Source organism: Chiloscyllium plagiosum, chromosome 32 (genome assembly GCF_004010195.1).
Source record: "Chiloscyllium plagiosum isolate BGI_BamShark_2017 chromosome 32, ASM401019v2, whole genome shotgun sequence".
Taxonomy (NCBI): domain Eukaryota; kingdom Metazoa; phylum Chordata; class Chondrichthyes; order Orectolobiformes; family Hemiscylliidae; genus Chiloscyllium; species Chiloscyllium plagiosum.
This window is the reverse complement of record NC_057741.1, coordinates 2,388,381-2,403,913: the sequence shown is the minus strand read 5'-3', so window position 1 is coordinate 2,403,913 and position 15,533 is coordinate 2,388,381. Positions and strand designations below refer to the sequence as shown.

Sequence of the window (15,533 nt, the reverse complement as noted above, 5' to 3'; positions counted from 1 at the left end):
CAATCTTTCTACTCAAATTTCTTTGCATTTATGTTGAGCATGCAAAGATACCGGAATCACAAGTTCCCAAGTTCAAGTTCCACCTCAGGGCTTGAACACAAAAGTCAAGGCTGACAGTTCAGGGCAGTACTAAGGGAGCACTCTACTGTTGGCAGTATCATTCTTTACACAAAATACTAAACTGAGGCCTCATTTACCTGCTCACGTGGATGTAAAAGGCCTAATAACACTGTTTTAAGGAAGAGCTATCCCTGTGTTTTGGCCAACATTTAAGCATTTATCAACAGATTATCTGGCCATTATCTGTTTGTGGGAGCTTGTTGAATGTAAATTAGTAACCATATTTCCTGCAGTACAATAATGACAGCATTTCAAAAAGTAGTTGACTGACTAGGAGATATGCAGTGGTTGTGAAAAATGCAAGCCCTTCTTGTTATTAATAATTGGCAAAGGAAATAAATGTATCAGCTAAAGCAAGTTACTTATTATTACAGACCTAAAAGTCATATCATGCATTTTTTTTTTGACTACCTTGTCCCTGAGACTTGGGTCATTAAACCACTCCAGCAATTTCTTCCCAACTTCCATTGGGCTTGATAAGAAGGTCCTGTATGTTAATAAAAAATCTTCTATGTATGTGGGATCCACCACTGAATGCTCTTCCACTAGATGCATTGTTAACCGTTCAGCCGTTCCCTAACATAATGCAGATAGAACAGATAGTTAGATACATGCTAAATAGAACTGTAAAATTAGCTTATAGATACAACAGACAGAATAGACACTTTTTTCTGATGTTTTTAACCTTCCTTTACTATCTTCTTTGGTTATAATTACCTTTATGACAATATGCCCTTTCCTGGTTCCAGTGCGATCTAACTCTCGATGTTCTTTTACCATAACAATCTCCCCCTCCTCCTCAACTTTCTGCATATTCTTTTCCACCTGGTTGAGGATTCGACAATAGTCTTGCTGGGCTATGCACACAAACTGCCACAGATCACAGAAAATGTTACAATATTAGACAAACTTACACATGCAGTAATGCTATTTATATCTATGTACATAGGTTAAGAGGTAATTTCAGTACTAATTTAAGTTAGTACAGCCATTATTAGTTTCTGCTAAACCTCATTTGCAGCTAGCACATCTGAATTGAATAATCAAAACAAAAAATTTACTATATGTTAGGAATTTGCTTCAATGTTCATACTCTAGTTGACATATTAGACTTGTTTTACAAATACAGCACAGAATTATTCAGGATTCTCATAGGGAAAATAGGGAGAAGCTATGAAAACACAGCATAATGGAATCACTCAAGTGAATTCTTGCACAATCTCCCGATTTTGACAATGGTTAGTGTGCCCCATCCATAATATTTGAAAGTTCTTGTAACAAAATGTCCTTAAAAAAGGTAAAAATTATATTTGTCCTAAGTGCTAATAGAATTGATTTAAAGAAATCATATGTAAAATGCCACATGAAATTACAGAATACTACGAGCAACATCTCGACATGGAGAAACAACTTGATTTTAAAACAGTTTTGAATGTTTTTTCCAAAAAAGCGAGGGCAGAGTGGCTCAGTGGTTAATACTGCTGCCTTAAAGCGCCAGGGACCTGGGTTCAATTTCAGCCTTAAGAGAATGTCTGTGTGGAATCTACACATTCGGCCTATATCTGTGTAGGTTTCCTCACACTTTCCAAAGATGTTCAGACTAGATGGGATTGGCCGTGCTAAATTGCCGATAGTGTCCAAGGATGTGCAGGCTAGGTAGATTAGCCATGCGAAATGCAGGGTTACAGGAAAGAAGAGTGAGTTCAAGTGCGATGCTCTTTGGAGGAGTGGTGCCAACTCGATGGGTCAAATGGCCTGTTTCCATACTGCAGGGATACTAAGAAAAGATCTTTAATGCTAAAATTATTAAACTAAAAATAAAAGATGCATTCCATAAATCTTTTTTTTAGCATATCACTTGATAACATCTACATTTTTCCTACTAAAAATTCAAGTTGTCTCAAAAATTATATAACTCATAAAACACAGATGGAATAACTTCCTGTGCAACAAAGGATTACCTATATATTCAGTGGCAAAGTACAGTCTATTGAAACCACACTGGCTGGAAATATGATTACAACTTGCTGGGCTTACAGTTAACAGAAATTACTGCAGGCATCAGTGGGATAATACTTTCATTTTTACTTAGGTGTAGAATCTAATTGGTTCAAAATTTTCTTTTAATACTTAATGCAGAACTTAAAACTCCAACTGAATTTCTCCAAATGAGAAATCAGATAATAATGATTAAAATGAACTCAATTACCTGGCAGTCATCAGCCTTTGTTTTCATCACTCCCTTCATGTATTCCTTCTCCAGAGTAGGAGACACACCAAAGCTATTGCCCATGCATAGGATTTCCAGCCTTCCATCTGAATATGTGACTTCTACAGAACCATTTAAAATGACTGACCAAGAGTCAAGCTAGTACAAGAGAAGTTAAATTATTGAAAATATTTATATTAATAAATTCTGCTAACATAAAAAAATTTCAGATCATTCATTCTTTTAACATTGCAGTTTTGCGATGTCAATTCATTCTCTCTACTGAAAACTGAATTGGTTTTAAAAACATTTTCATATTTCAGAATGAGTGATTTACTGTTTTAGCTTTAGAATAATGACACAGGCAATGACAAACAACATTTATCAAAATCACAGTGGAAAATACCATTAGTCTTATGATGTAGTTAACAAATTACTCTACACTAACAATTTTTGGTTTAAGATACACATTGTAGATCAAAGCATATATTGCGACCAACAAATAAGGAAACTCCAATTATTTGACCCGAAAAATCACATGACATGCCAAACTTCTAAAAGCTATTCTGGAATTTAGACTTTGTAGTGTTTTATGGTATTTGCCATCTCTACCAGTTTGTGGTTAATTTTAAGGGTATTTGAAGTATTTATTACTAAAATCTTCACTGTTTTGCCTTATTTTGGCCCGAACTAGTGATTAGTGATAGAGGATATACCACTGTATAGTATCTCTAGAGTTCTTAGAAAGCAAGATGGTCATAATTATTTGAACCTTGGGAGCTGGTACACATACATTAGATTAAAATCAGTGGCGACAAGCAAGGGACACACTATACTTACAAGTTAAAGAGAGTGCATTCTGATAAAAGTGTGAAATGTTGAAACCATGTGCATTTGTGAAGTCAAACTTGGGAAAAGGTAATGGTAAATGGGAAGGTATGGTAAACAATTATTGTCCATGGTACACTGGATTGCACACATTCTGTGGTTGGATTTTATTTTATTTGTTTCATTTTATTGCATGTTAGCAGCAAACATAATTACATTTGGTCGGGATAACTATTAAGACCTTAGGGAGCTTGAACAGGTAAACTGCTCCCTCTGAAACCACAGTAGAACTCCTTGCTTCCATTGTGGAAGCCAAGTCCCATCTACAATGTGAAGACATCCTCCATTATGTCATGTGGCACTATCACCATGCTAATAGGATAAATTTCAAATAAATCTAGCGAGTCAGGATTGGACATCCACGGGGTACTGTGGGCCATCTATAACTGTCAGGTTATTCTCGTGTCCCCAGTCTGCCATTAGCATCAATCCACGGGACTGGTATAAATAAAAAGAGTGCGTGCCAGGAGCAGCACTGTTTATTCCTGAAAATGAAACGTTAACCTGTGCAGCTACTACAAAGCAAAGCAGCAAGTGATCAGACAGATCTAATTTCTGCAGCCCTGACGCATCAAGTTACAGATGATTAAATAACACTAAGAAGCTATACAAATATCTCCATCTTCAATGATTGCAGAACACATCACATCAGTGCAAAACATATGGATAAAATATTTGTAACAATCTTCAGCCAGAAATGCCAAATGCATAATCTATCTCGGGCCTCCTCCAGCAGCCCCAACATCCAAGGTACCAGTTTTCAGCCAATTTGATTTACTCCATGTGACATCAAGAAATGGCTGGAGGCATTGGATACTGAAAGGGCTATAGGCCCAGACGACATTCTAGCAATACCACCAGTGGACTAAAATTTGCCGCATCCCTAGCCAAAACTAACACTGGCATCTACCAGACATTGTGGACAATTGCCCAGATATGTCCTGCACACAAAAAAGCAGGACAAATCCAACCCGATCAATTTCTGCCTCATGAGTCTACTCTCGATCATCAGTAACGTTAGCAACAACCAGTCCTCTCACTCTCAGTTTAGGTTCCATCAGAGCCAGTCAGCTCTTGACTTTTTATAGTCTTGTTGTAAACATGAACAAAAGAGCTGAATTCAATTTGATTTATTGCTGTCACATGTACTTAGGTATAGTGAAACGTTTTAGATTAGATTACATTACAATGTGGAAACAGGCCCTTCGGCCCAACAAGTCCACACCGACCCGCCGAAGCGCAATTCAATTTGATTTATTGCTGTCACATGTACTTAGGTATAGTGAAACGTTTTGTTTTGCAGGCAGCTCATAGCAAATAAGGACAATTCCAGGGGTGAGGTGACAGTGACTGCCCTGGACATTGAAGCTGCATTTCCCCAATAGTGGCATTAAGGAGCCAATAGAAAAAATAGACAGTGGTGGTTATTGGCGATCAATACTCTCAGCTCCAATACAGATATTCTGCAGGAGTTCCTCAGGGTAGTGTCCTAGGCACAACTGTCTTCAGCTGCTTCATGTGTCACGACTCACTTGGGACACTGCATTGATTCCCATGTCTCACTGCTCCCAGAATCACCACAAAAGTTAATGATGGAATCAAGGCAAACAAAGTCCCCAATTTACCTGCCTGATGGAATCAAGTGAAAAGCAATATGTACTGCGTACAAGATGCACTGCAGAAATTCATCAAAGATCCGCCGACAGCACCTTCCAAACCCACAACCACTTCCATTTAGAAAGTCAAGAGCAGCAGATATATGGGAACACCTTTACTTTCAAGTTCCCCTCCAAGCCAATCACTATCCTGACTTGGAAATAGATTGCCATTCCTTCACTGTTGCTGAGTCAAAATCTTGGAATCCGCAACCTAATGGCACTGTTGGTGAACCTACAGCAGGTTGACTTCAGCAATTCAAGGCAGTAGTTCACCATTACCTTCTCAAGGGCAAAAAGGGATGGGCAATAAATGCTGGCCAACCAGCAATCTCACAAAATGAATAAATAAGAAGGAAAAAAAATCATTTCCTCAAGAACTATTAGGGTTAGGCAATAAGCATGGACCCAGACAGCAACAGCTACACAAATAGGAAAATAACCCTCAAAATTGTGCTGAATTCTGCCCTCAAATGTATTTTTTTTTAAATGGAGGCATTGGTGTCCCTTGCCAAAATTGACAGGGGAAAACTGTCCAGACTGAGGACCTTTTCTCCAGGCAAGACAAGGCTTAGCAATTGAGCTGGCAAAGATCTTTTGATGGGGTTGATAGGTTGGCACATGAGAAAAATACACCCACAAGGAAGATGGATTTAGATAAAGCCATAACTTAAAAAAATTAAAACAATTTTAAACTCCAAAGACTTGTCTCAACCCATGAAGACCATCCTTTGAACTGACTGTCCTATTTCTGTGCTACAAATTTCCCTGTGATTCTATAATATGGGATACACTTGACATTGTTAATGCTACTGCGCTGACCAAGGAGGGACACAATTTAGGAAATAAGTGCTCTGGATTGCCTTTGCATGCACCAGTTATACATACATACATACATACACACACACACACACACACACACACACACACAGGTTTGACAGTAATTTGACAATTGCTCTGAAAGGCTACTTGTTCCTTCATGATAGGTAATAATTTACACAAACAGCATCGTATTTTGAACAGTCAGGACAGCACATTAAGTCTATCCTGCATGCTCTTATACCATGCATTACCCAAAAACCAGAATCAGGCTCCCAATAGAGGTGTATGAAAAGCTGTAATCTGCTCAATCCAGCTACTATGTACTGATAGTTCCAATGGTCTGTGCAGGTTCCACACTATATTACAAATTCTTAGAAAAATATGCATACGTTGTTAAATGAAAACAAAGTGCTACAAGAACTCAGTACACTTGGTAGCATCTGTGGAGAAAGCAACAGAGCTATTGCTTCAAGTTCAAAATGACCCTCATCATTGCACTTAACACATATGCTACTAGACCTGAATTTCTTCAGCACATCCTACTTTTATTCCAGATTGCCAGCATCTGCAGTATTTTAATATGTATATGTGATTGATGGTATTAGTAACTTTATCACTAAAAGTGTCCTTAAACAGGGTCAGCATAAAACATGTTTTATTACTTTAACGTTTACTCTCTGAAGAATTTTGGATATTCAGTCTCATTGTTTGTACAATAATACACAATACCAAAACTAAATGGATAGCATGTAAATTAACCAACAAATAGTTCAAAAGAATTGTTGATCCAGTGCTTTGGATAATGTGAAACAAATGTAGGTATAAGATGAAATCTACTGTTATGATAACTTTATTCTGTTCCTGTTTGACCTTTAGCAGAGGCATTGCCACAACAAAATACTTGTAATGGTCAGTAGTTTAATCACCTTCTTATTCAATGATTAGTGATAGGTCTTCAGTTTAAAAACAAATTGCTTGCTTAGAATAGAAAACAACTTTCAACTCATGAGGTCTTGCAGTTAGAAGGCAAGCTTTAGAAATTATTGTTCCCCCACCCCCACTCCCCTGAAATAAACAAATGTTTAGTTCCCATCTAATACATTTGCTAACTACTCGTGTGAGGTCTGCAGTAGTTTTCTATCAAAATAATTCAACATTTTCCATTTATCCAGAATGTTCTGTAACTCTAAATTTTGCCAACAGTGGCCAAATTTACAAAATACTAGTTGTGCCAAGAAAAAGCGAGTTAAGTTTGAAAGCTACAAAATAAATATATTCAATTGATCTTCAGGTAATTTTCCATAATACTAATCTTCATAAATTAGCTTAGAATCTCAATTTAAAAATTTATTAGTGCATAAAAGTAAAACTACCACCTCACATTTTCTGTTCTTATGTGAGTAATCAAAATTCAACAAACTGATTAAAATACAAACCTCTTCACCATCATTGAGAACTATCGTGCCTGCCCGCTCCACTACAGCAAATACCATCACAGCACATAGTTCTCTTCTGACTGACATGGTCATGTTCGCAAAAGCTGGCAGTTGATGCATGAATTCCAACAATTGTTCTGCATGGGAAAAACAAAAACACAAAGTAGAATTCTAGAAACAGGAAACCTTCAGCAAATATTTGGATAGCTCAACGTATATACTCCTTCCAGGAATCAGCTCACACACTTTGACCTTCTTAAACATCCCAGGACAACAATATAATACAAATTCTCTGCTCCAGAGTACCAAGATATCATGAACTGTTCATAAATAAAAACATTTCTGTCTTTTTAAAACGTTGGCATTGGAAATTTGAAAAAAAGTTGAAAATTCTTAAGTGGGTCAGGCTATAAAGTACCAAACTAAATGAGTTTACATTGAGCTTCATTGAAACATTCTAGTGCACGGAAGACTAAAAAAATGTCAGTGTTAAGAATTAAAAAGTGATAGGCAGCTGGAAGCTGAAAGTCACATACTTTTGATTAGTTAATCCAATGTGAGCTTTGCTGACACAATCACTTATTGTCAATTACTATATGACCATGAAAAGGTTGAGAGAGTCTTTCTTGATCTGTAGCAATCTGTATGAATGCACATATATGGTCAGATTTGATTTTTTCTGTACCAGCTTCAGACATATTTTAAAAAATTGATTCATGGAATCAAAGTAAAAATTTCTATGTCTATATACAGAGTCAGAGTAGCCAAAGTAAATGTTATCCTTCAATGCAGAAGCATGGAAAATTATCACTCCGCATACTGGAGGCATGATTAGAGTGGAGTGGAGCAGCATAAATGAGGCTCAGATTAGAGCAGAGTAAAGCAAGATAATGGAGTTTGGGATGAGAGTGGTCGCCCAGGATCTTAAGATTGTACAGGCAGAGAAGGAAAGGGTGACTTCCAGGCAGTCAAGGAAGTTGGTAGCATTTGAGTTTGTTCCACCATTTGAGAAAGACAAAGACTAATCTTGCTGTGGTCTCAGCTCCGCAGTCCTTGTTTGGGCCCACAACCTTTGAATCCTTTCCCTATCAAAATCTAACTGTGCTTTGAATATACTGCAAAACACTGTCTCCTAGGGCAGCAAAGGGGACTTGTGCCCTTTTTCTATATTCTAAGATGATACTGCAGAGTGACAACACTATATAACACTTTTTGCTGTATTTTGAAATAAAATATATGCACAAATAAATAAATCAAATCAGATCAAATCAAAGCATTCAATCCAGTTAGATCATTTATCAGTGATCATTTGTCACTTTTCAATGATCATCCAGGAAGGCACAAAAAAACAAGCTTCTCATCACTACTAACCATTCAACTACACACTCCTGCCTTCTTCACCCTAATTACCAAATATTAATGTGAATTTTTTTTTAACAAAAATTAAGATAATCTATTCAGTTGCTCTGCAAGTTCCTTGTTTCCCTCAGCTCATCAGCCTCACATTCTCTCCGGTACTGCCCATTATCCTAATCCTAACTTCAGATCTCTTCCTTTCTTCTACCTTACCTATCTTCATGTTCTCAAGCTAAGGTTATTAATTAATAAGACCTCTTGTTCTGGACTCTGGTTTCCATTAAACAAGTACGCAAACATTCCCCTGCGCGGCGCTGCTCCACCCCACCCCTTCTCCTGCCGCCCCCCACACACACACACACCCATATTAGCTGATAATAGTGGTTCCCTCTTCTCAGATTTGTCCTTTTTACAATTAAATCTACTTGCTTCGCTACTCAAAAGCTAACCTCTTTAAAATCTGCCAGCCCATCTTACATCACTTCCTTTCCTCAGTAAAATCCGTGAAATGAATCTACTAGTTATGTAATAAATCTTCTCAAATGAGAAGCAATAATGCATTCAAGGACGTTACAGAAGAAAGGATAATTTAAGATGAGGTGGTAGGTTTCAAAAATGTCAGCTTTTGAGTGGAGATGCCAGCAGATTGATGACATCAAGAAGAACTTGCATTATCAGTAATATTGAAGTTGTACATTGGTTTGCTGAGCCAGCTGATTTTTTGACAAGCATTTAGTCTCCCAACAGGGTGACATCTTCAGTGCTGTGTAGCATTCGGATGAAGCACTGCTGTTGCGATCTACCGAGAACTGTTACTGTCAGGGGACGGAAATGGAATGGCAAGCAGTGCAAGGAACCCCTCTGGCCGTTCCCCTCAAAAACAAGTACACCATTTTAAATACTGTTGGGGGTGGGGTTTGAACTTACCAGGGGTAAGCCATGGGGTACAGGTCTCTGGCACAGAGTCTGTCCCTGTCTCTGTTCCCTCTTGTCAGAAGGGAAGCAGAGAGATGAGCAGAGCATTTGGCACTGGGGATTCCATAGTTTGGGGGAAAGATAAGAGGTTCTGTGGGAACAAGAGAGACTCACAGTTGGTGTGCTGCCTCCCAGGTGCCAGGGATCATGATGTCTCTTATCGTGTTTGCGGGATCCTTGAAGGGGAGGAGGAGCAGCCCCAACTCGTGGTCCACATAGGTACTAACAACTTATGTACGAAAACAGATGGGGGTTTAAGGCAGACATTCGGGGGGGGTATGGTGGAAGCTGAGTGCTAGAACACTAACAGAGTTACCATCTCTAGATTTTCACCTGTGCCACGTGCTAGCATGGTGAGGAAGAGGAAGAGGGAGAGAGAGGAGTTGAACACGTGGCTACAGGGGTGGTGCAGGGAGGGTGGGTTTCGGACACCTGGATAATTGGGGCTCATTCTGGGGTAAATGGGACCTCCACAAACAGGATGGTCTTCACCTGAACCAGAGAGAATCCAACATCCTTTTTGGGTTTTTTTTTTAATTCAGGAGGGTTTAAACTAATTCAGCAGGGGGATGGGAACCTAAATTGTAGTTCCAGTGTCCAGGACGTTAAGAGTAATGATGTCAGAAATATGCTAAAGGACACAAGTGCAAGCAGGAAGGGGGTTTGAAATGTTTTTACTTCAACACCAGGAGCTCCCGGAATTAGGTGGGACTGGGACTTCGATGTTGTGCCCATTTTGGAGACATGGATAGAGCAGGGACAGGAATGGTTGTTGCAGGTTCTGGGATTTAAATGTTTCAGTAAGATCAGAGAAGATGATAAAAGGAGGGAGGCATGGCATTGGTAGTAGAAAGGACGTTTGGGCTGAGGTTAGAAACAGGAAAGGAGAGGTCGCCCTGTTGGAAGTTTTCTGCAGGCCTCCAAATAGTTCTAGAGATGTACTGGACAGGATAGCAAAGATGATTCTGGATAGGAGAGAGTGTAACAGGGTATTTGATATGGGAACTTTAACTTTCCAAATATTGACTGGAAACATGATAATTCGAGTACTTTAGCTGGGTCAGTTTTTGTCCAAAGTGTGCAGGAATAGTGCCAGAAGACTGGAGAATAGCAAATGTTGTCCCCTTGTTCCAACAGGGAAGCAGAGACAATCCTGGTAATTAGAAACCAGTGAGTCTTACTTCTATTGTGGGTAAAATGATGGAAAAGTTTACAAGAAATATGATTTATAATCATTTAGATAAAAATAAGCTGATGAGGGCCAGTCAACATGGTTTTGTGAAGAGTAGGTCGTGCTTCACAAACCTTATTAAGTTATTTGAGATGGTGACCAAACAGGTGGATGAGGGTAAAGCAATTGATGTGGTGTATATGGATTTCAGTAAGGCATTTGATAACGTTCCCCATGGTAGGCTGTTGCACAAAATATGAAGGCATGGGATTGAGGATGATTTAACGGTTTGAATCATAAGTTGGCTAGCTGAAAGAAGACAGAGTGGTGGCTGTAGGGAAATGTTCATCCTGGAGTTCAGTTACGAGTGGTGTACCGCAAGGATCGGTTTTGGGGCCACTGCTGTTTGTGATTTTTATAAATGACCTTGATGAGGACTTGGAAAGGTGGATTAATAAATTTGCAGATGACACTAAGGTTGGTGAGTTGTGGATAATGCTGAAGGATGTTGCAGGTTACAGAGAGAGATAGATAAGCTGCAGAAATGGGCTGAGAGGTGGCAAATGGAGTTTTATGTGGAAAAGTGTGAGGTGATTCACTTTGGAAGGTGGAACAGGAATAAAGAGTACGGAGCTAATGGTAAGATTCTTGGTAGTGTAGATGAGCGGAGAGAGCTCAATATTCACATACATAGATACCTGAAAGTTGCCACCCAGGTTGATAGGGTTATTAAGGCGGCATACAGTGTGTTAGCTTTCATTGGTAGAAGGATTGAGTTTCAGAGCCACAAGATCACGCTGTAGCTGTACAAAACTCTAGTGTTGCTGCACTTGGAGTACTGCATACAGTTTTGCTCACCACATTGTAGGAATGATGTAGAGGCTTTGGAGAGGTTTCAGGGGAGGTTTACTCAGATGTTGCCTGGTAAGCAGGGAAGGTCTTATGAGGAAACGCTAAGGGAATTGAGGCTTTTTTCATTAGAGAGAAGGTTGAGAGGTGACTTAGTTGAGACATACAAGATAATCAGAGGGTGAGATAGGGTGTACAGTGAGTGCCGTTTTTCTCAAACGGTGATGGCTAGCACAAGAGGACATAGGTTTAAATTGAGGGGTGATAGATATAAGACAGATATCAGACATAGTTTCTTTACTCAGAGTAGTAGGGACTTGAAACTCACCTAATGTAAGGACATTTAAATAGTCATTGGTTGGGCATACGGATGAAAATGGAATAGTGTAGGATAGATGGGCTTCTGATTGGTTCCACAGGTCAGCGCAACATTGAGGGCTGAAGGGCTGTAATGTTCTATGTTCTGATTTATATGGTCAAGGCAGGTGATTCTATTTCCGATTTGGTGCTGTAGTGATCTATAGATGGGGTCTATTTCAACATCAAAGAGTGTAATGCTGGGAAAACACAGCCGGTCAGGCAGCATCCGATGAGCAGGAGAGTTGGCGTTTCAAGCATAAGCTCTTCATCAGGCATCATCAGACCTACGCTCGAAACATTGACTCTCCTGCTCATCAGATGCTGCGTGACCGGCTGTGCTTTTACAGCACCACAGTCTTCGACTCTGATCTCCAGCGTCTGTAGTTCTCACTTTCTTCTACTTCAACATGTTTGTTTCTGGAACTAGTGGATGAATACCAGGCCTCCAGGAATTCTGGAGCTTGTCTTTGTTTCGAGTGTCCCAGTATCATAATGTTGTCCCACTTGAACTGGTGTCCTTCATTGTCAGTGCGTATGAGGGAGAACTTGTTTTGTTGCAAGCTGATGCTCATGCATTCTGGTGACGGGTTTCCTGCCCGTTTGTCCTATATAATGTTTCTCGCAATTGCTGTATGATATTCTGTGTATCACGTTCGTTCTGCATGTTGAGAGTATGGTGTCTTTTGTCTTGGATAGAAACTGGCCAAGTGTGACTGTTGGTTCGTGAGCTGTCATTATACCCAGAGGGCGTAGGAGTCTAATAGTTAGTTTGGAGACATTTCTAATATCAGTTAGGGTGGTCAGAGTGTTGGGGTGCACAGTGTCTTCTTGGTGTTGTTTGTATGCCAGACATCGGCAGATGAAGCTGTCAGCGAAGACTTTGTATAGATGTTCCCCTTCTTTTTTGACAAGCTCTGGGGGGGGATTGCAGCGTGTTATAGCACATTTAAATAGAGTCTTGACAAGGCTCAGGCAACGCACATTCTCCCCGTATCTGCGTGGGTTTCCTCCGTGTGCTCCGGTTTCCTCCCACAGTCCAAAGATGTGCAGGTTAGGTGAATTGGCCATGCTAAATTGCCCATAGTGTTAGGTAAGGGGTAAATGTAGGGGTATGGGTCTGGGTGGGTTGCTCTTCAGAGGGTCGGTGTGGACTTGTTGGGCTGAAGGGCCTGTTTCCACACTAAGTAATCTAATCTAAAGCTCTGTTTGTGAAGTTCAGATGGTTACTGTTGTAGTTGAGAATCTGATCAGTATACGTAGCTTTATCTACGCTTTGGTAAGGAATTACCGTTGTTCATTCATTCTACCAGTATGTCCAAGAACAGGTGCTGGTCATCTTTCTCCTCTTCTCTAATGAATTTGATCCCAGTGAATATGTTGTTCATAAGGTGGTATGCGCATTCTAACTTGGCCCGTTTAATGATAATAAGGTTATCATCCACGTATCTGATCCATAGTGTGGACTGGATCTGAGGGAAGGCTATGCTTTCTAGTCTTTGCATTACTGCTTTAGCATGCAACAAAATGACCAGACCAGTTCTCCCTCATTTCAATACACACTGACAACAAAGGACACCGATGCAACTGGGACAACGTTACGATATTGGGACACGCAAAACAAAGACAAGCTCCAGAATTCCTAGAGGCCTGATATTCATCCAGTAGTTCCATAAGCAAGAAAGATGTACTCCCATTAAAATAAAACAAGCTAGCAAGTATACAGTTAGAACTTGTATCAGGAAGAGGGTCTTCATATGAAGAGTGCATAATACATAGAATAATCTTTCAAGTAGCAAATGAAGATGAAAACCTTGGAACTGTTTAAGAAAGCATCTGGATATCTTTTTGAAGGATGGCTTTGAGGTACTTCTAGATAGAGCAAACAACTTTGTTTATCTGTAATTATCCTGCGAAAGACCACCTGGGTTACATACAATATGCCAACTGGCTTCTTAGAAGTCATACACCAGTCGTACCTCTCCAGGAGAAAATTAAAATCAGGCAAGTAAATTTAAATTTACAAAATAAATCAAATTCACTTTCTGTCTTTATTGCTGAAAAGGCTAATTGTTTGGAAAAGAACAGACTTAAAAGGAGTACAGAGAAAGAGAGAGTGAAACTAAGTGGATAGCTCCTTCAGAGATTCAGCACAAATGAAATGAACTGAATGGCTGCCTTCTGCGATTTGAAATGTTGTAATGCTACATTCAGGATTTTACTTTAACAGCAAAAAGAGAGATATAGCATCAAATTACCTTTGAAACTTTAACCAGTATTTTTCAACTTTAGACCTTATGGCTCAACTCACCAATATCATCATCTGTTCTATCTATGGGATCTTTCTCCAGGCAGTCTCTCACAATGTCCCTGCTCATCAGTGGGTCTGATGCTCTCTCAATGTCCTCCTCGTCATCATCATCTTCAGAGTCTACTGCAGTTTCAGGCAGGCCACTTAGGTCCATATCTCCAGCTTCACTCTCAGTAGCCTTTACAAAGAAAAGGAAAACATGATCACCATAAGCAAGAATCAGCAACACAAGCGCAGAAAAGTGCTGGATTTGTTGAGTATGATATTCTTATAAAATCCAATTAGTTGTCCTTTTTCTATACCCATTAATGCTGTTACTCGGCAAGTATTTAATTCTTTCAATCAGCTAGACTGATTTTCCATTGATAGCATTTTGCAGCTGTCTTAAAAATCCTTAAAACCTGGTTTGTGATACTTTGCCTAAATTCAAGTAAATAATTTTTGCTCACGTTTAGATTCTGTGTCTGGATTGTCATACAAAAGAAGTAGCCAGCTGATGTCAACCTAGGTTTTCTAAATTATTTAGCTATTTTCTAAATCAACCTGTTCAGGCTGAAGCAGTTGAGACTTAAATTCAGGTCTCCTGGCTTTTCTGTCATTATTTAATATAAATGATCTAATCACCTCCAGGAAATATAAAACAGATCTTCCTGGGCTCTCATTTTACATATACTCTTCATCTACGTTTCCTCATAAAAAACTCCAAAATTGTAAAAATGCCAAGTATAACAAGTTAGATGAGAAATAACTTCAAAAAAAATTATACAAAATTCACACCACATATAGCCTGCTGATCTCACATTGAAGCCTGTTGACTTCACTTATTTTCTTTGTTACCACTTATTGGCTTTCTGCTAAACTATCGTGTAATCTCAATGACATGAACACTGGAAATCCCAGTAGTATCATATGAACAGTACAGTAGTTCTTGTGATCAGTTTGTCCAACTGGAATAACATTCTCAAGTTATAAGAAACCAAGCTAAACCAATTCAATACCAACTCTCCAGGCAGCTGGCAAAAGCTGGGAAGATCCATATACTTTTGGCCTGCTCAGCCATTGGCACATTTGCAAGCTTTCTTTATTTCTTTCTGAATGGCAGCGATTTTACAGTATGTGTGAGAGAGACCACTTGTGAATTTGTCTTCAGGCACAGTATCAACATTTCTGTTTTATTCAGAGTTTGTAAATAAGTGAACCAGCTGGAATTCTTTGAGGAGGTGAACAAGCATGTGGATTAGGGTAGAGCAGTGGATGTAGTGTACATGGATTTTAGTAAGGCATTTGATAAGGTTCCCCATGGTAGGCTTATGCGGAAAGTCAGGAGGCATGGGATAGAGGGAAATTTGGAAGTTTGGATAGAAAACTGGCTAACCGATCGAAG

The 15,533-nt window shown here is 39.4% G+C and overlaps 1 protein-coding gene across 7 annotated transcripts in view; it reads right to left on the bottom strand.

The window, feature by feature from the left end:
• rapgef2b (Rap guanine nucleotide exchange factor 2b) overlaps positions 1 to 15,533 on the bottom strand; it is a 386,293-nt gene that overhangs the window by 108,994 nt on the left and 261,766 nt on the right. For all 7 annotated transcript variants that reach the window (XM_043674010.1, XM_043674011.1, XM_043674017.1 and 4 more), the window contains 5 exons: positions 14,150 to 14,327; positions 7,131 to 7,267; positions 2,330 to 2,488; positions 838 to 990; positions 532 to 696 (listed from right to left, as the gene is read on the bottom strand). In XM_043674010.1, coding sequence (XP_043529945.1) covers positions 532 to 696; positions 838 to 990; positions 2,330 to 2,488; positions 7,131 to 7,267; positions 14,150 to 14,327 — 792 coding nt within the window. The remainder of the gene's footprint in view (positions 1 to 531; positions 697 to 837; positions 991 to 2,329; positions 2,489 to 7,130; positions 7,268 to 14,149; positions 14,328 to 15,533) is intronic.